The sequence below is a fragment of the Carcharodon carcharias genome, chromosome 8 (genome assembly GCF_017639515.1).
Source record: "Carcharodon carcharias isolate sCarCar2 chromosome 8, sCarCar2.pri, whole genome shotgun sequence".
NCBI lineage: Eukaryota > Metazoa > Chordata > Chondrichthyes > Lamniformes > Lamnidae > Carcharodon > Carcharodon carcharias.
The window spans coordinates 168,329,445-168,357,268 of NC_054474.1; the positions used below are offsets into that span (position 1 = coordinate 168,329,445).

The 27,824-nt window shown below is 43.2% G+C and overlaps 1 protein-coding gene across 11 annotated transcripts in view; it reads right to left on the reverse strand.

Annotated features, from left to right (window-relative positions):
• LOC121281566 (pre-B-cell leukemia transcription factor 3) overlaps window positions 1–27,824 on the reverse strand; it is a 219,294-nt gene that overhangs the window by 145,825 nt on the left and 45,645 nt on the right. The window contains exon 1 of one of the 11 annotated variants that reach the window (XM_041194545.1): window positions 19,091–19,136. The exons of the other annotated variants lie outside the window; for them this stretch is intronic. Within the exon in view, the coding sequence (XP_041050479.1) occupies window positions 19,091–19,121 (31 nt within the window). The 5' untranslated portion in view covers window positions 19,122–19,136. Of the gene's footprint in view, window positions 1–19,090; window positions 19,137–27,824 lie in introns of those variants that run through there. 11 annotated transcript variants of the gene reach the window in all.

Here is a 27,824-nt window from a genome sequence, read left to right on the forward strand (position 1 = left end):
CCTTGTTTTAAATACCTCAATATGTGTCTTCATCATTAACATCCACTGCATGGGATTCTTAATCAGTGTTTTTAGAGCTGAACAAGCACTGCAAGGCTGCTTAATGTATATATTCTTATGTTAGTGGTACTTGTATAATTAATGTGTAACTCCTGATTCCCATTCACAGGATTTGATACAAAACTAAATCTTGAATGTCATTTCAACAGTCTCGTTTCATGGCTCAGAACCAGAAGGTAGATGTTTTTGGAATACATGATGGACATTGGGTGCCATCTGACAGGACTGACACAAAGATCACGAGAAGTGGCCTACAGGCAATAACAGAATATGTTATGTTGAGCTGTAATGGCCAGGGCATGATGGCTGAAAACTAGAATATTTTCTTAAAAATGGTATGGGTACGAACTGAAGAAAAGACCTGGAAGGTCAAAGCTGAAATGATAGGACTGTGTGTTGTCAGACTTTAATGTAGGAATGAGAAGACAGACAGACAACTGACAGGAGGAAGCAAAATGGCAAGCTCTTGTGGCATCTATGGCCAGTTCAATTATGATAACTGACTGATTCTCAATGAGCAAATTTTATGAGTTCATTCAAGACAAGAGTCATGACCTCAATCATGGTGGAATACTCTACTTTAGATAGAGGAAGCAACAGAAAGAAGGTAATATTCAGAACCCTGCCTCCTGTAAATTGATTTTAAAAAAATTAATCAGATTTGTTAGGTGAGCAACATCGCTTCTTGGTTGAAGAACAAAATCGAGGCAAACTGATCATGTAAAATGGTAAAGGGAATATAGGCAGGATATAATAATGGCATGCAGAAATAAAAAATGCGCAATGACCAATACCTTAGCATGCTATATGCAGTAATACAAAAGCTGCAAGTAATACACTATTAAATATTCTAAATTTTGTGCTTGTTCTGAAGGTCCAACTTGCTGTTATGGATTCATTGTGGGGGTGGGGGGAAGGCAATAAGTTCTGGATGTGCAACCATGAGAACTACCTTAAGGAAACTACAATTACAGACTGATGCTTTGTGTTCCAATTTATGTATGAAAGGGAATAACTCTTCTTGGAAGGTTTTCCCTAAAATCTATCAACTCTCAATGAAAAGATCTACCTTGACCAGGGAAACAAATGACTGAATACACATTAAAATCCTTGTGGTTGCAACATTTTAGTGTGGGGATGCCAGAATGAGCAACTGAACTAGCTTCTAAATGGTATCTTGCACTGAATAATATTTCTGGACAGAGGTTTCTTAGGCTTTAGCTTCAAGACCCTCATCATTTGATGTTAAATTAATAAACTATGATGATACAGACTTTGCTCTTCCCACTTTATAGAGGATTACCAACATGCAGAAGAACTGATCAAGTACTGGGACTCTCTGTCTCTCCTAGAGAGCCTGGTCTGATAAGAGAATATAACTTTAGAAAATTGTTTCCTTTCTTCATTGATGCATCATGGCACAAAATCTCGCCAAGTTCAGAAGCAACTCAATCGGATGTAACTCTTGCAATCCCCCTCCATAGTTACCTGAGTACAATCATACAAATATGTGGAACTCAGCCGCGATGAGGAAATTCTAATCTCCTAATTTACCTAGTGACTAAATGGACTAGCAGTCCTATAATAAAGAAATGACCCGTTTATAGTGAAATTCTGAGCACTAATCCTCCATTGTTCAGTTCATAAAAAGCTGGGAATGTGCCTCATAGATCAATGGGAACTAGTGGCTCCATTCATAAAGCACTTGATCTCTGTCGGCACACTGATTGAATCTCTTAATTACATTCTATTAAAGCATTTATTGTAGTTTAGCTACAGGAAACTGTCAGTCTCAGCTCTGCAACCATCAGCTCTGCAACCATTTTCTGAAACACATACTGTAAGTACACTTCAGGTTAGGTTCAATGCTCAGTCTGTCAGGCTAGAGAATGCTCTGTGATCTTTGAATAAAGCTTTCTATCATCAGAATCAGAAATGTAAGAATTTCTGGATCAGCTCCTAGGTAGAACAAAACCCAAATTTGCTACTTTCCCTGATTCAAGAACTCATTAATTAATTGACTTCGAATAGTGCAAAACCTGTTGTGGCTACATCTTTTGGCAGGTGGGATTACTTTTTTTAAAAAAAAGGAGTCCACTTCATTGATTTGTTAAACACAAAACTTTGTATTAAAAACATTACTATTTTCAGCAACTGACAAAATTCAATGTTCTTTGTATAGATTTTTAAATATCTGTTCTAACATGGTAATATTGAAATTTTACAAAGCAAGTTTTTTTGTGTTTCATAAAATTTATCGCCAAATGGTATCAAAAGCATTCAGCATGATGGTTTAATTTCTACTAAATTTTGATGTACAAAGAGGTTGTTTTCACATGGCTTGCTAATCTATCCATTGGCCAGGATATTTAGGTCGGCAAGCAGGGGCGGGGCCTGCTCACCGACGCGGGATTACGTCGGGTGGAACTCCCAACGTCACCCAGCATCATTTCAATTTTCAGGTCAGCGGGGGTGCAGCCGAATCAGCTGTGTGCCCGCCGACCTGTCAACGACCTACTGGGGCCATTTAAAAATATTGGCATGGACTGCTTCAGTATCTGAGGAGTTGCAAATGGTACTGAACACGGTGATGAAAAAGTAATTGAAATAATTAATGGACCTGCCCATCCAACCTTAAGGTGGGAGTCCTGGCGGGCTTCAGGGAAAGCATGAAACCTCATCCACGGGCGGGATGAGATTTCATGAGAGTTTTTAAAAACTTAATAAATGTTTCATTAAAAGTGATGGACATGTCCCAACTCAGGTGACAGTGTCACATGAGGGGACATGTCAGGGAAATTTTAATCTTTTCCCCTTCATTTTTAAATTTGGCGCTGATCTCCCAGAGGCAGCACTTAGCCTCAGGGAGATGAGTGCACTGCACAGAAGATCGCATTCTCGGCTGAGGGACTCCACAACCCCCCTCCCTCCGCACAGGGAGCGCATGGAACTTCCTGGCGGACATCATGCAGGACGGGCCTTAATTTGCCCGCCCACATAAAATGGCGACGCACCCCCAATCAGGGGCACCGATCGGAGGCGCCCCCCGCCCCCCCCCACCACGGCGGAAATATTCTTCCTGTTGATTCAGAAAACATGGTTTGTGATATTCACCTGTTGGCTCCTTAACACCCTTCAACGAAATCAGTTTCATGTTTTTGTCAATGTTGCAATGGCAGATTGGGAAAAATGGGAAGAGACATGGAATGGTTTAACATGTTGATTTTATTCAACTGGTTTATCACCGCTTTGAGTATTTTGTGTTTTTAGATTTGAAATCAAAACAAAAATCAAACAAAGTTTAGATAGTTTGTTGCCATTCTATATATCTTAAATATCAGACATAGACGCTTGAAGACACAGGTAAAAAATAGTGCCTAAAGCTGAAATATTTCTTGGTCTGATTTTTTTTTGTTGAGACTTTGAACTCGAACACAGTAACTGAAAATACTATATCAGTCCAGAGAGTCACTTTAGATTTTTCCTTCCAAAAATAACATATTCCATCCAATAGTGATCTTGCAATCATAAACTAAATGGATTGCTTCAAACTACTGAGTTCACTTTTCTTTTTAAGTTGTGCAGCATTTCCCAGCATCGCTAGTATGAAAGTATATAAAATCCAGTTCACTTCACATAACACACCTCTGCATCACATTAAAACATACTGATGTCGTTGGCTATCGCGTTTATGATATTCAGCTAGAATTAGTTACCCTTGAATCAGATCATAAATTTCATATGTACCTTCTGCAACAAGCTATCATTTAAATCTGTTTGGTTTGAGAGACATTCAAATGGAAAGCTCATGGCAGTCAATTTGATCAGTTTATTTTTTAGGACCACTCACAGTCCATCTTGTCAATCACTGTGCTGCACAATGAGGCTCAATTTTGTTGTGGCGGCTTGAGGCCTGATGATGGGCTGGAGAGTTGGGGGGGGGGGGGGGGGTCCCACCTTTTTCATTTGGGGGACCCCCCCCACCTCAGTTCCATTTTAGGCCCATTTAGCAATTAATTAGTTGTCATCATGGCTCCTGTCCCTTCAAAAGGCAGAAGCCCCTCCCCCTAAAGCTGCCAGCCAATAAGAGGGCCGGCAGCTCTTCAATCTCAGCAGCACCACCGGGAGTGGTGGCAACTGCTGGGACTGCAACCTGCCAAAAGGCTGCAACAATCGATGTTGACCTTGCAACAAGTTGAGTGGGATTGGGGGTTGCCGGAGCCAGTCAGGCAGAGACCGGGGAAGGGGGGAGAGACACGTCCATGGGCCACAGCATGCCTGATTAGGAGGGTCTTCCCTCCCAACCCACAGCAAGGTCCCGTGGTGGATAGCCAACCTGCTGCTGGTAAATGCCAGCGGCTGCAGCAAGAGGCCCTTAATTGTCCACAGTTGGCCTCTGGGCAGGAGAACCATCCTCCACCATTCCCACCATAATATCATGGCAACAGGAAGGCAACAGTCCCACCAACCCCTGCCTTTCCTCAACATTTTATATGTCTCCCAGCCTGTCTCTAGAAGGCTGGTAAAATTCAGCACAAACATCTATCTCTGTGTTTTGTTTTTACATTCAATAAAGGTTACTCTAAGTTATTCTAAATTTCTTACATGCTCTCTTAGAATAGGGCTAAGTGGCTATGAAAAGGATTTGAAGCAGTGGAGATCGTGACTTTCCCCAAATAATATGACTTTTGGAACAATTACATGGCAATTTCAAGTCTTCACACCTTCTTTAATGTTCTGCAGTGCTTTCACCAAATAGCTACTAAGAAATGGAACTTGAAAGAAAAAGGGTGTCATGGCTATCATAAGGCACAAGGGCATTTGGATGGTAGCAGTTCTTTTGTATGTATAAAAATTGAAAACAGCAGTATTTATACCTGTGTGCCAAATACAAATCTGCCTTTGTTTACTATGTCTAGTTATATTGGTACACATTGGGAAGAATGTTCGCCCTCCCGTCGTGGCGGGGGGGGGGGGGGGGGGGGGGGGGGGCGTGAAGTGCAGGAGCGGACACGCCTCCAATCGGCACCCCCGATTGGGGGCGCGCTGCTGTTTTATGTGGGCGGGCCAATTAAGGCCCACCCCAGCGTGACGTCCGCCAGGAAGCACTATACGCTCCCTGTGTCAGGCTAAGCGCTGCTTCAGGGAGATCGGCGCCAAATTTAAAAATGGTCAAGGAGCAGCAACAAAATTTCCCTGACACGTCCCCTCGTGTGACACTGTCACATGAGTTGGGACATGTCCATCACTTTAACTCTAACCTTTAGCAAATGTTTTAAAAACCCTCATGAAACCCCATCCAGCTCGTGGATGAGGTTTCATGCTTTTTCTGAAGCCTGCCAGGGCTCTCGGCCTGCCTGCCAACCTTAAGGTTGGACGGGCAGATCCATTAATTATTTTCAATTACTTTTTAAGTGGCCTCAATAGGCCGTTGACAGGTCGGCGGGCACACAGCTGATTCGGCTGCGCCTCCATCGACCTGAAAACTGAAATGACGCAGGGTGACGTTGGGAGTTCCACCCGACATCATCCCGCATTGGTGAGCGGGCTCCGCCCCCTGCTCGCTCACTTAAAGATCCTGGCTATTATCTTTGTATCAATGCATATACCACTCTCAGAATTTATTCCTCCTTCTGGATGGTAGTTGGTGGGCTGTTGCCATTGTGGGTTAAGGTAAGTATGGCCTCTTTGAGCAACTCACCTTTTGATATCAACTTCTCAGTGGCAACTAACAGATATAGACAAGAGAGCAATTGGTTTGAACTGTATACCTTTCTACTTATTCAAACTAAAAAATTCAGCTTCATTCATCTTTTCCTACTGCTGGAGTTAATACTGTAAATACGCAGGAAAATGTTCAAAAGCCTCAGTGTTACAGAGTTTGTGTATTTTCTTAATGTTTGTGATCCATACTTTTTGTACGGGAGGAGGTGTGTATTTTTTTTACCCTCGGAGTGATGGTCCCAATTTAAATAATTCTAGCAGCAAGCTTTTTGAGAGTTTAAAAATAAAGATGGTCATTTATTATCCCACGCTTGCCCCAGAGGTTTAAGCATGATGTCTCACTCACTCGCCTCACACACACTATCACACACAAAAAGATTAGATACAGATGAAGAGAAAAATAACAATACAATTATAAACATAGAAAATACATAGAAACTAGGAGCAGGAGTAGGCCATTTGGCCCTTCGAGCCTGCTCTGCCATTTATTATGGTCATGGCTGATCATCCAACTCAATAGTCTGCTCCCGCTTTCTCCCCATACCCTTTGATCCCTTTCGCCCCAAGAGCTATATCTAACTCCTCCTTGAAAACATACAATGTTTTGGCCTCAACTACTTTCTGTGGTAGAAAATTCCACAGGCTCACCACTCTCTGGGTGAAGAAATTTCTCCTCATCTCAGTCCTAAATGGTCTACCCAGTATTCTCAGACTGTGACCCCTGGTCTGGACTCCCGCACCATCGGGAACATCCTTCCTGCATCTACTCTGTCTAGTCCTGTTAGAATTTTATAGGTTTCTATGAGATCCCCCCTCATTCTTCCGAACTCCAGTTAATACAAGAAAAGAGTTGACGTTTCGAGTCCTCATGACCCTTCGACAGAACTTGAGTTCGAGTCCAGGAAAGAGTTGAAATATAAGCTGGTTTAAGGTGTGTGTGTGGGGGGCGGAGAGATAGAGAGACAGAGACAACCACACCAACCCCCTCCACCTCTCTGTCTCTCTATGTCTCCGCCCCCCACACACACACCTTAAACCAGCTTATATTTCAACTCTTTCCTGGACTCGAACTCAAGTTCTGTCGAAGGGTCATGAGGACTCGAAACGTCAACTCTTTTCTTCTCCGCCGATGCTGCCAGACCTGCTGAGTTTTTCCAGGTAATTCTGTTTTTGTTTTGGATTTCCAGCATCCGCAGTTTTTTTGTTTTTATCCAGTTAATACAATCCTAACCGGCTCAATCCCTCCACATATGTCAGTCCTGCCATCCCAGAAATCAATCTGGTAAAACTTCGTTGCATTCCCTCTATAGCAAGAACATCCTTCCTCAGATAAGGAGACCTAAACTGGACACAATATTCCAGGTGTGGTCTCACCAAGGCCCTGTACAATTGCAGCAAGACATCTCTGCTCCTGTACTTGAATCCTCTGGCTATGAAGGCCAACATACCATTTGCCTTCTTTACCGCCTGCTGCACCTGCACGCTTACCTTCAGTGACTGGTGTACAAAGGACACCCAGGTCTCATTGCACATTCCCCTCTTTCAAGTTATAGCCATTCAGATAATAATCTGCCTTCCTGTTTTTGCTACCAAAGTGCATAACCTCACATTTATCCACGTTATACTGCATCTGCCATGCATTTGCCCACTTGCTCAGCTTGTCCAAATCACACTGAAGCATCTCTGCATCATCCTCACAGCTCACCCTCCCACCCAGCTTTGTGTCATCTGCAAATTTGGAGATATTACATTTAGTTCCCTCAACTAAATAATTAATATAAATATATATTGTGAATAGCATAATTAGTAAAGTATAAATCTCTCAGTCTCTCTTTCGTGGCAAGCCTGTAGTTTCAGGTGAGTTGATGCTGAAGTGAGGGTCTTATAAGAGAAAGTTTCTCATTGAGCTATGAGGCTTCTTGTAGTTGAATTTCCAGAGGTTGGTTCTCAGGTGAACCTGAAGTTGGAACAGGTTGGGGAGAATCCTTCTTTCACTTTTGAGTTTACTACCATGATTGCTTATTGACTGCAGCTGATTCGATGGATTTTTGACAGTCTCTACAGAATTGATTCTTGCTGTTTTAAAAGCAGGCAACAAACACGGCTGACTCACACATGTGACCTGTTACAAGTCCAAACCCCTTTTCCAAATCAGGTGGGTGGTCAGGTCAATAAACATCCTGTGTTTGTCATTTGACACTTGGCCATTTACCCAATCTGTGTTCAGATGAGGGACCCTTCACATTCATCTAACACACAGTGAGTTTCGATGTGTCTTTTGTCCATGTTGAACCAGAAAGATGACTTGGCTGGAATGCTATAGTCCTTTTGTTGATGTTCCATCCTTAAACAAAGGGATGTATGAATTTCCCAGATGGCTGCGAAAGTCTACATTCTTAAGTCTGAGGGCTGACTGGAGCTGATACCGCCAAAGGTCACATGGTTTTGCAGAAGCCATTATAACAGTCAAATTTTGTTCAAAATGTTAAAGTATTGTGTGATAGTTCATACTATACTGCAGCCTGACATGCCTCCACCGCTTAGGGAAAAAATGGAATTGGTGGGTTTTTTTTTTTTACATGGCTTCCTTGAGAAGCATGAGAAAACAGGTACACACTCACTTCTCCATGCACATTCAGACCTTCACACATGGTAATCTGGTGCTGTTAGTGTCCTCTGTCACCTTCCCTTTTCCTTACAGTTCCTGCTGGTTTCTAGGGAGGGGCCAGGTTTCACCAAACTGAATTTTGTTTGGAAGCTTGTAATATGTAAATTATTCTGTATGCTTTGTTGGCATGTCTGCAAAAACCCTTAGCCTTTTCACAGCTGCTTCCACAGCCCAGGTGTCCCATAATTTAGATTCTAGTCCACTGAGGATTCGTATTTCTAGGGTAATGGTGTGGGGCTTATTGTTTTTAGACTCCTGTGTGGTGGCTGGGTTCCCCACCCGGCCACCTACCCCCTACACCTTATTGTCAATGGTCTCAGAAATCAGACTGTTGGTTTCAGGTGAATTTAAGTTTTGAAGCTGGTCCTGTGATGGTTTTATGGAGAATTCTGCGTAAGCTGCACTTGTACTTCCATTGCGGCTTTCAGAAGTGAGGTTTGTGTTCAGGGGTATTGACTTGCCCATTTCTGTTGCTTTGGAAAGGGGTTGTCCCCAGTCTGCCAATGTCCTTTGGAACACTACTGCCCACAGGCGTTTAGCCAGCTTCTGCTGCACTGCCCTGCAGCTGCTCCACTGGGTGAGGCGTCTCCCTCACAGTTTGTCTGTTGGTTTCGGAATTTTCCCTGTCCCTTTGAAATCCTGAAAAATAGAATCTGCTAACCAGATCTCTGGTTCAACCCCTTCATTCTTTTTAAATTCCATGGGCCCCTTCTTGACCTCTTTAAACTCTACTGGTTGGTTTTGGCTTCTTTAGTTTGTAGAGGTTCCAGCCTGACCTCGTTTTACCTCAATATGCCTCTACTGGCTTCCAGAAAGTCCTCCGGCTGTCCTTCTATTTCCATAATCCTTATTGGTTCTATTGCTCCCCATAGGATATTAGGGTCCTCTTCAGCTCTCTGCAGCTGAACAGCATTTTTCTGGTTCCAAACAGTTTCACCAGTCTCTGTGGCCTGTATTTGACCCACTGGGCACAGTACTGGTACCCTACCAAGTCATTTCCCAACAATAGGTCTGGCTAAGCTCGGCACAACTCCAACTGTCACTACACAGGCGACCCACTTATTCTGTGGGTGATTTTTTAAGAGGAACATTTAAACATGCCAATAAGCCCTTTTACTAGCACTGTGGTGTTTGTTCTGCTTTTGGGAAGCAAGTCAGCAATCTTCACTACAAGCATGGATGAAAACACCCTGTTTCTATGACAATAGTTATTTCTTTTCTTGGAGCTTGTGATTCACATTTTCTCTTTTTGCAAGAAGTCTTGGTAGGTATTTTGTCCTACCCCAGTCCCATTTGAGCCTGGGCTCAGTACTTTCAAGTCCATGGACACGGTTCTGACCCCAGCTGGCCCTGTTGGTTTCTTGGTGAACCAAGTTTTCTTTTATGTGCCCCAGATTGCCGCACTTAAAGGAAGCAAGAGGCGGTCCTACTGATTTACTTTTCATGTAGTTTCTTTTTAAAGTTGGAGATTGATCTGCACTGTCTTCCATACTCTCCTTTCCTCTGTAGTCTATTTCCGTCCCATCAATCTCCTCCATCAATCTCCTTTTTATCTCTCCTTTGCTGGAGAGAGTTATTAGATCCAAATTTTAGTTCGATTTACAGGTTTACGGGTTACATCAGCCATGATAGCTGCGTCTCTGATTTTGGAAATCTTTGCTCCTCTATGTGAGTTTTGAGACTGTATGGGAGAGAGTTTTCAAAATCCTCTAGCAGAGCTATTTCTCTTAACCCTTTGTAGGCAAGGTCAATTTTTAAGGCTCAGCCCCACCGCTCAAATGCTAGCTGTTTAATTATCCCAAATTCCAGGAAGGCCTATGTAGGCTTGTTATAGAAGTTCCAAGATTGTTGGCGGTATGCCTCCGGTCCAAGCTCATGGTCACTTAAAATAGCAGGCTTTACATGATCAGAAGTGGCAGAAACTTCAGAAGGCTGCATGGAATAACCTTCATGGACTTTTCCTAGTCAGGACTGTCCAAACCTTTGCTGACCATAGTAATTGAGTTGCCAATTTCTCAAAGGCTATGAAGAAAGTTTCTACATCCTCCTCTTCAAATTTGGGGACAAATCGGGAATACTTTAGGAAATCAGATTTTTCTCTGCGCTAAGGGTAGTTAAATTGCCACTAGGTAAAGTCAGGTTCTCCCTAGCTGCTGCAATCTGCCCCAGCTCCCAATTTTTCTGTGCCTCTAATTACCTCTCAAGCTTTGAGCTGAAAAGCACACTTCTCCTGTCTCTCTTTCCTTCTGGGCTTCCCTTTCTTTCTCTTTTGCCAGAAACTCTAACTCTACCTCTGCTCTTCCAGTCAAGTTTTGGCTAGAGTAACCTAGTCTGTTCTAGGTTCTGTTTCTTCTACCTGTTCTGAATCCGAAGTGACCTGAGGTGCTCAGACACCATCTATAGTACCTTGGATCTCCCTGCTTTATTTAGTGTATTAGGTTCTACCTGTTTATCTAGGGTTTTTAGCTGTTCTATGTTTAGGGATGCTAATTTTTGCCAAGTTAAATCCTCCTCTTGCAGAAATGCTTTCACATCAAAAGTAACCATCTACTCTTCTATTGTTAGTACTCACAAAATTTACTGTTGTAATCCCTTTGTTTCTTGTTTCAACAATTTTGGCTTTAGTTACTTTTCCCTTCTACTTCCAATTCCTTTGAAGTCAGATTTGGCTCGTTTACAAAAAGGTTTGATCCTGGACGAGCCCCCAATTTGTCACAGAATTTGTGCGTTTTTGTATTGTCCGCAATCAATGCACTTCATATGTGAGGTGTATGTATTTTCTTACGCTCAGATTGAAGTCTCAATTTAAATATTTCCAGCAGCAAGCATTTTTGAGAGTTTAAAAATAAAGAAGGTTGTTACCCACCCTTGCCCCAGAGGTATAAATGCAACATCTCACTCTCTCGCATCACACGCACTCAGACTAGATACAGACAAAGAGAAAAAAGTACAATTACAAAGTATAACTGTCCGAAGTATAACTCTCTTTCCTTGCTGGCCTGTAGTTTCAGGTGAGTTGATACTTTTAGTTGAAGTGAAGATCTTCTAAGAGGAAGTTTCTCAGTGAGCTACCGAGGGCTTCTTGTAGCTGAATTTCCAGGAGGCAGCTTCTCAGGTGAACCTGAAGTTGGAACAGGTTGTTGAGAGTCCTTCTCCCACTTTTCAGGTATTGCTGTTTATTGCCATGGCTGCTTAGTTGACTGCAGCTGATTCAATGGATTTCTGATGGTCTGTCTCTGCAGAGCTGATGCTTGCTGTTTTAAAAGCAGGCAACAAACATGGCTGATGTATCTATGTGACTTGTTAAAAGTCCAAAGCCTTTTTTCAAATCAGGTGGGTGGTCAGGTCAATAAATATCCTGTGTTTGACATTTGGCAATTTACCCAGTCTATGTTCGAATGAGGGACCATCATGATACAACAGGAGGTCAATGGGGGCCTCTTCACATTCATCCTAACACACATTGAGTTTCGATGTGTCCTTTGTCCATGTTGAACCAGAAAGACAAGTAGGCTGGAATGTTATAGTCCGTTTGTTAACGTTTCATCCTTAACAAAGGGATGTGTGAATTTCCCAGATGGATGCGATTGCCCATAGGCAATTAGGTATTTTCTTGAATCTCAGAATTGTCTGGAGCTGATACCGCCAAAGGTCACATGGTTTTGCAACAGCCATTTTAACAGTGTGTTTTTGTTCAAAATTTTCAAGTATTATCTGATAGTTTATAACATACTCGAGCATGACACTTAGCCTTTTTTCTAAATAAATAAAAACTGAAAGAGAATAAAATGGAAATAGCATACAAGCTAGTCCATCACTAGGCTAAAATCAAGGGTATCAAAAGAAAAAATATATATCTTTTGAGGAGATAAATCACCCACAAGAGATTGCATATATTTTCACTATGACAAGCAAAACCACATGGAAGTATATGAAACTGAAGGATATTCATTTTGACTTGGGTTATTACCAATTACAGAAAAATACAAAATTCTTCTGCCCAGGTAGTCAGGCACATCAGTAGCAGACCATGCACCAAAATTTGCACTGACACCAAATGAGGGGAAGATAGGAAGAGAAGCTTTAGCTTCTGTTCAACCTCCCTTAGGGGTATTCTGATGTAATGCTGGAGAGTTTATTGAAAACAGACAATGCACTGTTGGCACCTGGGCAACAATTCCCATGAAACAAAGCTGCCTGTGTCATTTGTAAAAGATTTTTCTTGATGGCCGAAATATTTTCTTGATAACGAGATTACCACTTGTGTGGAAAATGTAGAAGGAAAAAATTCATGGAGTTTGTAAAGTACACTATACATAATTACACTATACATGATAACTCAAATTACTATGAACATTTCAGCTGTTACAATATACATCTTATAAACTTATTGCAAGGTATTAAAGAAAGCATTTATGAAGAATAAAAAAATGTTTTCAGAAACATCTCAAGCCAATAAATGTCAGAGTTTAAGTTTCACTTGGTACGGTCAGATGAAAACAAACCTCAGCCTGGCACCTACATAGTGTAGCTACATGCTGGTCACTATTTCTTGTCAAGCCTGATTTATTGCCTCCATGCTGTTCAATTTCACATTTTGTCCTTGTCATATCCCCAGCTCATGATCATTCTGCACTGACCCTTGTAGGGCAGGCAGGGAATATTGATAAAACAATTATCTGCTCCGCATTCATTTGATTTTCCATTTCAATTACGGATTGGATGAGGGGAAAGAGAAAGATTGTTGCATTGATTTTTTTTTCTTACAATACAAAAAAAAATTCTTAGGTTATCTTACTTGTATACAGTAATGTGCTTTTATATATATGTATATATAAAAATACACACACACATAACTACACTGTCATATTCTCTCTGTTCATTCCCTGCTGCTTGTTTTTGTTCCACACTTTGTTTATCTTCATACATTGGCCAGGATTTTCCAGCCCCTCATGGCGGGACCCACGGTGGGAGATTCGGTGGCCCAGCCAAAAGTCCATTGACTTTTGGCTGGATAGAGTGAATAGGAACAGCCTATTTAGCAGAGAGGTCAGTGACTAGGGGGCATAGATTTAGTGACTAGTAGAAGGTTTAGAGGGGAGATGAGGAAAAGATTTTTCACCCAGAGGGATGTAGGGGTCTGGAAATCACTGCCTGAAAGGGTAGTAGAGGCAAAAACCTTCAACTCATTTAAAAGGTGTCTGAATATTCACCTCAAGAGCCGTAACCTGCAAGGCTAAGGACCAAATGCTGCAAAGTAGGATTAGGCTGGGTGACTCGTTTCTCAGTCGACGCAGACACGATCGGCCAAGTGGCCTCCTTCTGTGCCGTAAACTTTCTATGATTCTACAATCACAGTAAAACAAAAAAGAGTGGCTACTGGACATCATGGGCTATCTTGATAAAAACATGGCAAATGATTCCAGTGCACAACCCATGCACACATGCTAACAATCAAACAATGAGAACCGTCCTGTCATCCTATAGTACTGAGCAGAACAGGTATCAAGATTCCTGCTAGTCTGCTGCATGCTGCACAACCTCGCCCTTTCTGGCCAAGGGCGATAGCAATAACTGCAATCCCAATTCCCTATTCATCAACAGTCCCACAACATTACCTTCCCTCCATCACTGACCATCACAGCATCCGTGTAGCCACAGAGCAAAACATAAAAGCCACAAATAAGTATTCCAAACCAATTTTATAAACAAAATAATGTCATTTTGCACACAAAAGTCAACCTAATCACCCTTGTGCATTCCTTTAGTGCCTGTCTTCCATGTGCCTTTGCCTGTGTTAGCGCATCTAGGTTGTGCTACCTGCAGCATAATTGGTGGAAGGCTGATTATTTTCAGTACAGGAGACTGCATTTTGCCTTGGGAGGATGACCTTGAGTAGTTCTGAGCCTAAAAGGCCTAGCTGTGGACTGAACTGCCTCTGCTTTGGTGGCAGCAGTGTGGACTGGCTGGACAGCAGGCAACAACAAAGGCACCGGAGGAGTGGAAGGGCTAGTGGGAAATGTAAGTTGTCTTCCTGAGTGAGGACAGCAGATCCATGTTACATGGCAACAATGCCATTCCCCTGGGTCAAGGCCTCAGCAAGTTGGAGAATCTGTTGCTGGACTGTGACACCCTGCAAGCCCCTTTACACACGGTAATCGACAGCCATAATGACAGCATTCTGACTTCCACTGCAGCACTCCAACGTTGTATGGCTTCTGCATGTGCTGCATTGGAAACTGCGACATGAACCATCAGAGGCCTGCACCTTGGATGGGTCCACATAAGTTGGGCACTATTTCCATGCTGGAAAGGATGGGCTGCAAGCTGTGCAAAGCTCAGTGCCACATTGGTGCCAGACTGCTTCATAACAATGACTACCATCTTTCTGGCTGGATTCCAAATACACCAAGAATTTCACTCTGCATACAATCAGCCTTCTTACGTTGGTTGCTCCATCGAAGTGCCCATCTGAGTCCTCAGCAACAGGGCTCATTTGTGACCCCATGCTTCGGTGAGCTGGCATCTACGTAATCCTCTCCCAATGTCCTGGCTGCAGGCCAATTGTGCCTGGTGTCTCACCAGTTGCGGATCCTACTTCTATGCTATCCTTTAAATTACATGCAGTGTCAGTATCTTAGCTGGTAGCTCCAAGTGTAAAATCGAACGATGTTGCATCTTCCTCATGGCTATCTTCTTCGCATTCCTCCACTCCCTGACCAGGCTGCACTTGGTAGGTATTTGAAAGGAGAAAGGCGCATTGTTAAGACTGTGGTGCAGGAAGGGAGGGAATTAAAGTAAGAAGTGCGTACTTACACCAGCTTGTAAATCAGAAGATAAGCTCTTGGGATAAAGAGGTGGTGGGATGGGAGGAGCAGGATTAGGTGTGAGGATGCTATAATCTTCAATGGTTTTCACCCTGTCTCTGGCTGCAGCCTTAGCATGGGCGTCCCAATGCTGGCTTCTCTATGGGGGCTGGGACAAACAGGTGTGCCTGCTGCCTCTGGTTGAGTGTCACCATGTCCTGCATGAGAGAGGAAAGTGTCAGCCAGTGCCATGCAATCTGGTCAGCTGATGTGGCTGTCATGGTTGAATGTTATTGTGGGAAAGTTATGAAATATTGGTGTGAGGCTTGCCACACTGCCTAAGAGTACAGTGAAGCAAATGGATGTTAGGTATGAGCCCTGATTACTACAGATTGTTGGTAGATAAGTAATGGTGTGGTGAACTGAGCAGTGCTTGAGGCTAGTGGTGCAGTTGGTAGGATATGGCATTTGAAGATGCATACACTGAACTTGGCCACACGTGTGAGGTCGCTGAATTTGTTGCGGCACTGCATCCAGGTCCTCAGGGATTAACTCCTGGCATTGTCCTCCATGGCTACCTGCTTCCATTGCCTTCTGAACATGTATCTACAGGGCCTCCTGTGGATTCAAGACATCTTTCCTCATTTCCCTTCCTCCATCAAGGTTTCCAGAGCAGCGTTCAAAAACCTTGATACCCCCCTCTCTCCCAGGTTGTGCCAATGTTCAACGCTTAACAGGTCAGATTCACTTCCTGCACATGTGCCAACTCTGCTCCAGCCACAATGTGCCTCCCCTTTAAGTGGCGCAGGCTAGCTTTAAGCAGTGCTGGTTAGCTTTAACTGCTCCCAGTCACAGTATTGGCCCCCTCCTCAGGCACCCCAGCCAGTCAATAATGCAGTGAGCATTGACTGGACTGTGAGATCATTGAAATAAGCAGGCAGCACTAGGTTGGCGTGCTGCCTGCGTTACAATCAACAGGCAGGGGGTAATTGCACACTATGAGCCACATGCTAGTTTGAGTGCTATAGAATTTAACCAAATTTTTTGTTTTTCCTTCAGGAATCAGATAAAAAGCTCTTGTAACCCAATAATGTACCTTAGCCACAACAAAAGAATATAACCTTCTTCCACCTTTCAATACTTTCTTTCTGGTGGCCTCTGAGTAAGAGTGCTGCTGTGCAGCCAATTAGACGTAATAAGCAGTTTTGCCATGTGGATTTGCGTGTACTATAAACTGAGTCAAGACTGAGAGAATTTGTTTGAGTGATGAGATAGGAGACTTCCATCCTATTAGCCTGAACTAGACTCAATGCTCAGTCCCAAGATGAAATCTTGTAAACCACTACCCAATGCACATATTCTCACTGACCAAATGTGCTGTTCCCAATTAATTTTCTTTTTAATTGTTAGCAGATATACACCTGCAGAAGGTAGCTTTTTTAAAAAAAGATATGTTTAACCATATTCATATCCATAAAAATACCTCTGAACAAAATGCTAGGAATTGGTATTTGAAATAGAAACAAAATTTCACTCAGTTTACCTGAATGCAGTCAGTAGTCCAGCTTTACTAATGTGAGATAGTCATTTGCTCACATATTCCTTGAAATAAAAATAGCCTCCATTTTAAAGAACCTAGAGAAACCCCACAGAGTGGTAGAATTCAGGTTCACAGCTATGATTCCAGATGTAGGTTACTGATTGCCAATTGCCTCCATGGCCCAGTTGCAATGTTCAAATAGCAAAATCAATAGTCTGAAGACAGTAAAGCCAGAATATTATCAAGGTTTCTAATGATCAGCAGTGGCCAAAGCCTAGGGGCAGATCACCTGTCCCATCATTTCCTGGCCACTGAATGGTACATCGGGAAGGAGAAGAACAAATTGTAATCACTGTTCTCCAAATTTCATTCCAGAGCGGCGATAGTGGCTACGTAACATGAGCCCTACTTCTGTGGCCACCAACGAAAGGTAAATCTAAAAAATCTTTTAAAAAAGATCCTGCCAAGCTGCTTCTCTCTCCCTGCACCCTTCCCCCCAGTCTCTCACATTTCCCCCTCCCGTCACTTACTTGACAGCTGCTGCAAGTGAGGCAGGTGGCCAGACGCAGAGTTCTTTGCATGGGCAAGGTGTCTGTGTAGGCTCTGTGTACACTGATAAGACCTGAAGACTAATTTTCGTCTATCACTGGACCCCCATCCGGGCGGGCCCACCAATGGCGCAGCACTAAGTTTGAGCCTGAACAGGGGCAAAGACCAAAATCTTGGACTTTATGGGATATGTGACTGGCATTTTCAGTAATTAAGTATTTATGAAATAAAAATCAACTTGATTCAAAATTAAATTTATTATTGAAGATTTCTTTAATTGTGATGTTTACATATGGCTTAGATATGATGCTACTAGCACCATTTGTGCTGCACAAAGAACCTTCAGATAAAAGAACACAATTAATGCAGCAAAGTGTCCCAATGCTTTCACTTCTACCTTTTGAGAAGTGCTTTTGCTGCTTTATCATGACTCTTTTACTCTGGACATTTTATGCCACTATAAAACTTATGCTCAAAACAAAAAATGCTCTTTGTAAAGAAAAGATTTCATTTGGATCACTTTTGTCCTTTTACTTCTTTGGTACATTAGTTTGCCTCAAATTTCACTGCTTGTGGCATAAATAAATCAACGTTTGGCTAAATGCAAAGGAAAGCAGGCACTTCCAAAGCAGAGGTCACAACAGGATGCCATAAAAGGACAGCACACTTTCAACCATTTTGTATGACCACTAAAAACGTTTTAGCAAGAATTTTCTTTTTAATATGAAAACTTTGTATCGGGGCTAAAATGTACATGATTACCAATCCTTCTGCAGCCTCACTTATGAAGATAAGTTATGCGACTAAACTCATAGTAATCATGGAAAAATTCAAAATACTTAAAGCCTGCTAATATACTATTCCTACTCAATGATTTGGCACAGCGACAGTCAAGCAGAAAGAGTGCTGTACCTGCGATTTTTCATTATGGTTCAGTGCACGTTATTGCTCATGGGGATTTTTACACGGCCGACCGTAAGGAAGTTCAGCCTTTGATCAACGTTTAGTGTTCCTGTAGTAATGTTTCGGGAAACGGTCTCAAATCTCTTAGCCATAAGGTGCAAATGCCAATCCTTCTAAAACCCCTGTGTTTTTCCAAGGCCTGGATTACGTTTTGCTACAACCCAGCAATTAAGGTAATGAACTAGCTGAGGTAACGAACCATGATGATCTTTCTCAGTGTCATTTGTCTCCTGCATTCCATTTATGAACTCTTTGCTCAATCACAGCCATCCCTTTAAAACTTGGCCTTAAAACACTATTGAAAATTTAGCTCATAAAAACAAGCTATTATGTAATACAATTTCACACTCTCCTGTTTAGTATGAAAAGGACATTTAATTTGCATGAAAAATCACTGTTTCACGAAAGGTAAATTAGTCCTTTACAAGTCAAACACTTAAAGAGTTTTTAGTTTTTTTAATGTTAACTTTCCTTATGTCAAACATATTAATGAAAGTTCAATTTCCTTCCATCTACTGCATAAAGACAGAAATGATAATTGGTAGTTTTTCCTTCAAAAAAATTCACATTGGAGAGCAATTTTACTGAAGCCCTGTGCTTCTTTCCACTGCTGAATTTGCTGCACTTGATCTTCCATCTCAAGCACTTCAAGCCCAAATTTTCACTTCAATCTCACCTCATCTCTCCATACTACATTAACCCATGGCAATTGCCTTCCAAATGACCCCATTAAGCTGTAATTGCCTCAGCAGGTCTGCACTCTCGCTTGTAATTCTGTACCTCTCATCTCCCAGACGTATCTCAGCATCATCTGATCTTCTGATTCTCTTCACTGAACTCAGCTTATGACCCCTGTGCCACGATCGAACTGGCAACCAAAAGCCCAACCCTGTAAATATTTTTCCCCATTCTTCAGAGCATCAAGACCTAACACACAAACATACGCACAGAAAATCATCAATCCAGAATAATTATTAAATATTCTTTAGAAAAACTAAATGCAATTTTCAAAAATTCTGTAGTTTAATAAATGCTGGTAAGTAACTGCAACTGACATATCCATTAGTTCCTACGGTTTAATTCTTCCAGCTTCTAATTATTTTGCCTCAATCACTTAACTTACCCTATGTAGTAGCAAACAAAAAATGGGAGCAAATAATAATTCTTGAGCTGATTCAGCTGAGAACGAGACTTAGCATGTTGGGAAGATAGGCCGAAAGGGTGGCTGACTTGGCCTGCGTTACTTCAATATGGGGTCAAGAACAGAACTCCTCAGCAGCCAAATAAAACAGCTGCTGCATGACTGAATTTCTAGGCCTAAGAGCTGTAAAGGTCGAATGTAGAAGGATATACCATGCCACTGATCTTGTAAACATTAAATTTAATTAACAAAAATTACATGATATAGAGAGGTTTTAAGCTAGAGATATGTTAATTGGGTTAGTATGGGAAATGAGTGGTGAAGTACAGGTGAGAGAGGGCCCGAAGTTGCTCTTGAAGTTGTTTCATGCTGCTGCAGCAGCTGGTGTTTTGTGGCATATAGCAACTCCACAAAACAAGTTAGATCAAACAGCTCCTGAGACACAAACAACATATAAATCTGAGTATACAAAGTGCTGGCAATCTGCTAAAGAATTTAACTTTATTACTCTTCGATCAACATCATATGGTGCTCAGAGACTATTAAAAAGAAAGTGCAGGTTGCACAAAAATCCCTAATTTCAGCATTAAGAAATCACGGATTTGGTTTATGACATGATTGGTACTCTGAAATTACATTAATGGTTTCTAGCTCCTCCCAAGTGCCCACTATTTATAGCACAGGTTATGATAAAGATATGGGGGGCAAAATTCAATAGCCCTGAAAAGGGGGCACAGGGATCACTATGTGCAATTAACGCATGCATGTTGCTTCTGATGCAGGCAGCAAGCAAACTTTGCGCTGCCTGCTAAATTAAATGATTGTAGCATGCAGCCCAGCACTAAATGCACTGTTGAGTGGCTGCACACCCAAGTTCCTTCAAAGCTTGTACCACTTAAAGCTAGCCTACACTACTGAATGTTAGCATGCACCTTTTAAAAGAGAGGTGCATTCTGGCAGGAGCAGATGAGAAAAGTGGCTGGAGAAGAGTATGACCAGCAAAAAGAGTGACCATTGGTGCAAGTGGGGAGACAGTATGCTTCAAAGAGACTCAGATGCTGCATTGGACACCTGGGTGGAGGAGATGGAGACAGGTTCTCTATCTACAAGGGGCCAGGAGGCCTGCCAGACACTAAGGGAGTGGGATCAGATAGCTGTCACAGTCAATGCCAGCAGTCTAGCCCCGAGGATGCAAGAAGCTCAAGGTCCGCACGCAAGTGGCCATGGTCAGTGAATGCATCTTCAAATGGCATACCCTGTCAACTGAACTATTAGCTTCAGACACTACTCAATTTACCACACCTTCATCACTCACCTACCAACAATCTCTACCAATTACAACTCATACTTAACATTCATAGCTTCACCTCAGCCTCTCATTCTTAACACTTGTTCATGTCTCACACCCACATTTTGCATACACTGCCAATTATTCAACCACATGGCCACATCACCTAAACACATTATACCACACCCACAGACACACTTCTTCTCTCTTGTCGGGCATAACCAGCAGCATGGCTGATTGTCCATGTAGGATATAGCGCTCGTCATCATTTGAGCAGCCATGGCTAAAGTGGCAGCCAGAGCAGGTCTGACACCATGACAGGTATGCTCATACCTAAATCCCCCTTCTCATTTCCCACTTACCCCTCACCCCACAACCTCTTCTGATTTACAAATTGCACATGGTGTGCACCTCTTGTTTTTCAGACCTCCCCTCATCAAAATGCTATCCTTGTACCATTCTCCTTTCAGGTACCCAAGAATTGCAGCCTGGTGAGAGAAGAGAAAGAGGTGCAAGAGAAGGAAGAGTAATGAAGAATTTCTCTCACACTCTCAGACATTGTGTATAATTTAGAGGATTGCTTAGGGGCAGGACCTTCATGGGATGAGAGACCGGGTAGGAAGGTCTGCAGCCAGGACAGGGGACAGATGCCAGCTCACCAGAGGGCAGAGTCGCGCACAGTACTGCTGCAGGAAGTCAGACGTGGACTTGATGAAGCAGTCTACTCAAATGCTCATGAATGTGAACAGTGCAATGTCCCACGCAATGGCAGGCCTACCAGAAAGCCTATCATTAGTGTCATGGAGTTTGGAGGAGTTCAGCTTCAACTGGCCACAGGGCTCTGCACAGAGGTTGGAGCCCATCCTCTTCAGCTTCAAAGTGGTGGTCAACTGGGCAAAAACACTTGCAGATTTATCCAAGATTCAGTGTCTGTGGTTGATATCCCAGTTTCCATTACAGCATAAACAGAAGCCACCCAAAGGTCTGGGTGCTACGATGGAAGCTCAGGCAAAATTCACGCATGCTCAGTTTGCTACTATACAAGCTCAGACTGCTCTCATTCAAGCTCAGCTTATTATGCAGGTTCAGTCCACTATCACCATAGCAGTGGGCACCAATGTTCAAAGGGGCTTGCAGGGTGTTACAGAAGTCCAGCAATCTGTCCTCCAACACATTGCTAGGATTGTTGAGGCATCACCCTGGGGGAATGGTAGTGGCATCATGGAGCACAAAACTGCTGTCCTCTCAGGTTTGCAGCTTTTGTCCTCCCGCCACCACTCAGATTGCTGCCATCCAGATGAGACCTTCATTTTAGGCCACAGCTGCTCGAGGTTGTCCTACAAGGCCAATTGCAATCTTCCCTACTGAATATCAGCACCCTTCCAGCAGTAATGTTGCCATCACTGGGGAAGCACTGTGTAGGAGCACTAGGATAGACAAAGGCACACTGAAAACAGGCAATAAAGAAATGCAAAAGGCAGATTTGTTTATGTTTATAGCAAAATGACATGGCCTGATTTATAAATTTGGTATGGAGTGCATGTTTTGTAGTGGTTTTTATCTTTGCAGTATGGCCAAGAGAACACAATGATGGTCAATAACTGAGAGCAGGTACAGTGTGGGAGTGTTGGTCAATGGGGAAATTGAGTGGTACGTTCACAGGGCCGGTGCAACCACCAGGCAAACTAGGCAGCTGTCCAGAACGACAAAATTTGGGGTGTGGGTGTGGAAAAAAAAACTGAATGTACCATTCATGAAACTGTGTAAGTAGGCTTCAGCAGTGAGAATGAAAGATCTAGGTCTACTGACATATATGCACATATACTAACATACACATAATTTCCATGTATTTACATTGTAGTCTTACCCAAAATATCACATTATATTCCTCATTCTGTTCATGCAACAATTTTACAAATTTGTACATCTACATGACTATTCCAAAACTGTGAACCAGTAAATAATCAAAGAATGTAATTTAATCTAGCCCACTCTATCATAACGATTACCGATTGCGTAAATTGCACATAAAATAATCTAGCAACTATTGCAGGAACACAGGTATTACATCATGTGAGCCATATTTCACATTATAATGTGCATTTCTTCTAGTACATATCCTGTGACAAGTGCAGAGCAATGAGGATGTACAATCAGTATAATATTCTCCTTTCTCATTTAAAGGAAATCTGTAATTATAAATGCAGATTTTTTTATTCATACTAATGCACAATATTTATTTTCAAAAGTTAATTGTTGAGGAGCAGGTTGCAAGGCTGAAGGTTCACCTTGGGCACCTAATATTCTTGCAGAAGCCCTGTGTGTTCACTGATATCACAGTCGGAGAAGCCCATCGTGGATAGCGTGGTCACAAAGAGGCTGTGTTGCCTCCTCTGCTGTTCGCTTTGCAGCTGGCAGCAAGGGCTGTGCCCACATGGGGAGGTTGTGCAGCATGCAGCAGACCTCAACCAATTTGGACATGCGCTCTAGTTGAGGCACGTAGGGCGCCTCTGCAGCTGAGGCAGCGGAATCGTTTTTTAAACACCTCTAACCTGTTCAATCACATTTTGTGTGACAGCATGGCTTTTGTTATATGCATGCTGCTCACATGCGTGCGTTGCACATTGGAGTTTGAATCATGTAGACAGCAGGAAGCCTTTGTTGCCCAGTAGCCACCCTCTGGTTTGTCATGGCTCAAATGCAGATGGTAGGGTGGACTGCTGCAGAATGAATTCAGTATGATTCTGCCAGGATACTGGACATTGGCAAGATATGTTGTCTAAGACTTCACATTAAGGGAGTGGAATGTTTTCTGGTTGCAATAAACCACAGAGTTGACATTCAACACCTGCAAAATGTAGACAATGACACCCTGTACCATCGGAAAGCCTGCAATTCTTGCAAAGCCACATGTCACTCCACCTGCTTTTCTCAGGTAAGAGAGGGTGAAACGAATTCAAATCTCTTTGCAGAGAGACCTTCAGTGAATGGTAAACTGCAAGATGTTGCAAATATTGCTTGCTCCAACCTGGAAGGAAGCAGATGTATAACAGCCACGGTTAACTTGCAAGCCACTGGCAATGATGTTCTTGTTCTGCTGAGGTTGCAGCAAGTGTTAGATTTCAGTCAGGACCTTCTGAGTGAAGCAAAGACCTCTGACACATATTCCTCGCTGAGGTTGAGATGGGAGAATTGTTCCCTGCACATTCTGGACAGATATGGACTCCCACTGTGAGCCCTTCTCCCCTTCTCCTCTAGCAGTTTGACTGCTGTGTGTCTCCTCTGTTCATTCTCCCTGCTATGCTGTAATCCAAGGGGAGCAAGTCTAGCAGCAAGATTGACAACTGCAATGTAATCAGTGCAAGTTAATGAAGCGACAATCTACTGCTTTCAGAAATACCAGGAGACCAATGGAATTGAACGTGCCAGCATGTTTTAAAAATATGTTCTGAACATGGTTCTCTTACCCTTAAGCTCACCTGGTGCTCCAGCAGCTGGTGGATTAGCTAACCTGCCAGTTCATACTTCCTCACCTGTCACCTAGCAGATACAAATGTAAGAGATTCCAATGCCAGCCACCGTTTGAGAGCTCCAGGAGGTGAGTGATAACAGTAACATGTGCTCATCTCCAACAATCCCATCAGCACCCTCTACAACACTGATGTTAGCAGGGCCAGCAACTCCAAAATGAATACAGACCCTGTTCAACAACTTTCTAAAGGTCTTTGGGCCAAGAGGCCAGAGCTGCTGACTGCTGCCTGGTGAGCAGTGAGCTGGAAGATCAGCTGACTGATCAGCTGTACAGCAGCAACTAATCTTAACTGAAGTATTGAAGGTGATTGCTGCTCAAGAGGGCTGAGGTGGGCAGGTGGAAAGAGGCAGGAATCGGATGTGTACAGTAATTTGGGTACTTGATTACCTGCCATTTTCTATTATCTGCTGGGAGTGGGCCCCTCATTATAATGGATATTGAGGTTCCACTATAACTCAATTATGCATTATAACAGAACATATAATGACAATGAGTAGCATAACCAGTTTATTAAATGAATGCAGAAGACCTCATAGCTTATGTACAAGTCTCTTAAATTATATGGTTTTTCTTTAAGTATAGAATATAAACAATAGTCATCATTTTCTATTGTACACCCTTTCTGCATATTTCATTGGTTCATTGAACTTCAGACATAGGGCAGAATTTTAACCCACAGATGGACCCACTAGTAAAAGGGAAGACCAGCAGGTCAGGAACCGCTAAAAGTTAACAGAGCAGGCTTTGCTGTGGCTTCTTAACTCAGCCACAGCATCTGTATCCCATTTCCAGGTTTCCTGATCAATCGGAGCAGGCAGGCATAATGACAACCCGCACCTGACTGTTGACGTCTCACTATTTAAAGGCACCAGTACGAATCAGGATGGAAACATACAACTGTCTGGACGTAGATAGCAACTTCAATGATGAAGTCTCAACATTGAAACAGAACATTGGAAGGTTCCGTGAGGCATCCCTAGAGGTCAAGCTGAGGGCTACAAGGGCCACACAGAGAGATACTCTTCCCAGCAGATGGAAATGAAGAGGGCATGATTGTAAGTGTCTAAAGAGGATTGTGATCCCTCACTTATGGATGCAGTACCAAAAGAGGTTCAACAGCCTTGGGGCAAGAAAGGTGCCACATTCAAGTGCCAACCCCTTTAACTTCACCAACATTCCCCTGTACAACATTCCTCAGACCAACATAACTTGCTGCTCCATCCATTCCTCTCTCTTGAAGCACCTCCTCACATCCCCATCTGAACAGCCACCACTGACATTCATCCTCTTATTGCTATCTCACAACAGCCTTCCACAAATGTTGCTGCTCCATCCTCTTGTCACAATCCAATTCTCGCACTGAGAACTCTCTGCTTTCTCTCCTTGCAGGAGAAAGTGCAGAACTCCAGGGACAGACAGAGAACTACAAGTGATCACCACCTTGACCACTGTGGAGGTCGAGGCACTAGAAATCAGCATAACTATCAGTGTGTAGCCTTAGGAGATGGAAAAATGGGGGTCTCCCAAACACCTGGTGACAGGATTTGATATCACATAGTCAAATGGCACACAACACACAGACACTCATGTTGACGTGGTGTAACGTGTAACTGAAATATGATCATCTGCACAATGATGACTTGGAATCTTTTTCTGTTGTCAGTTCTATCCATATCTCCCACAGGTCCTTCAAGCTTGATGCTGGAGATGGTGGTGTAGGGGGGAGGGTGAGGAGTCCCCAGAAGAAGCCCTGTATTCTGACTCGCATGACTCACACCTTCCACCAGCTCAGATACACACACCTCAGTGGGGTCTCCAAGGCAGGTAGCTGGGTTGTCATAGCATGAGCCACACATCAGAAGTGAACAGGAGCAGCTGGAGAAGGGCAGCACTTAAATTAGAATTCCTGTTGAAGGGCATAAAATGCTCCAAGCTCTGCTTGGCTGGTCGCAGATGCTGAGTCTTCATATCAACTAAGAGGACTGTTCTGGCGCAGAAAACGTGACAGTTTCTGTCAACGTTTGTACAGCTACGGCATTCCTATGGAGAGAGATTAGGGGAGTCCATCTCTAGCATGACTGCCATGATGTCTCAGGTCTTCGTGCTGATGTCCACCTCCATGGAAAGAATGGCAAACTGCATGGAGTATCAGAAATGGCAGGTAACCCAGTACATGCTGGTCCTCAACAGTGACCTGCATGCTCAAGCCTCACCTTGGCCATTCAACACATAACTGAAATACAGCAAAGTGTTTGCCAGCTCTTGGCTAGCTGGAGAGTGCAGCTAAGTCATAAGAGGGAAGATGGAGAAAGGGCGCATAGAAGTGGGAACTCAGTTCAAGGTGTTCCAACTCCTCCCTCCTTGCCCCACAACCCCCTCCCCAATCAGAACCCCACATGCTGACTCCTGTTCCAGTAGCAGAGACTGCCCCTGCACAGGTGCAAGTGGGGCAGTCTTTGGCAGGGCTCTCAAGGGCTTCAAAACCCAGAAGACATCACCATGAGCACCACAACATTCAGAGCAGGCTGCCTCCACCTCTGCTGAAGCCACATGGATAGCACAATGTAGAAGTAACAGAAAAAGGAAAAAAGTTTGTAGTTTTATTAGGGAAATCACTTAGATGTTTAATTGTGTTGTGTATAAATCATTGTAAATGTTTATATACCATGAACTTTATTTCAAGTCTCTAGTGTCCAATCATCGCCTTTGTTGTCTCTCAACTGCGAAGACGACATCAGTCTTGAGGTAAATGGTATGCCAGGAGTAGATGATAAGCAGTAGGTATCAGTGAAATGGAAAGATTATTGACTGGGGACGCTTTGTGTTGGGGAGAGTGGAGAATGGGTTCAACATTGGTGAGCCACAGGGCCACAGAGCCTCAGGTTAGCTAAGTCATATGACGCTGTGCACAGCGGAAAGGACCCTTGCCATATCAGCTCCTCATGTTGCTCTTCCTCCAATGATGATGATGCAAAGCGGTTATCTTCCTCTACAGCTCCAGCGTTCTCTGCTGCGCCCTGCTCTGCAAGGCAAAGAACACCACTTTCATGCAAGATACCCTTGTTGCTGCATCCTGAAGGGCACCCCAAGATCTGTCCAGGCACCTGAATCACAACTTCAGTATCCTGACAGATGACTCTTGTGCTCAGGTAGCTTCAGATGCACCTTTCCCTGACTCTGCTTGAAGTTCGGGAGACCTTTGGGATACTTCACCAGAACAATGTGAGGATATCATGGCAGCTTTCTGCACATCTTGCACAGACATATATGATAACCTACTGGAGATTACATCCTAGGTGCACCTTGATTGCTACATGGGTATAATCTATGACTCCGTAGACTTGTGGGAATTCGGCCACTGCAGCTTTCTCATTCTGACTTGTCTCATCAGTGGCAAAGTGGACAAAGTGACAGCCTTGGTAAAAATTGTGTCGGTCACCTGAAAAATGCACTTGCAATCAGCAGACTGTACAATCCTGCAGGTGCCCCCAGCAGATCCCTGGAAGGAGCCAGAGGTGAAGAAATTCATGGCTGTGGTGGGCTTTACTAATAC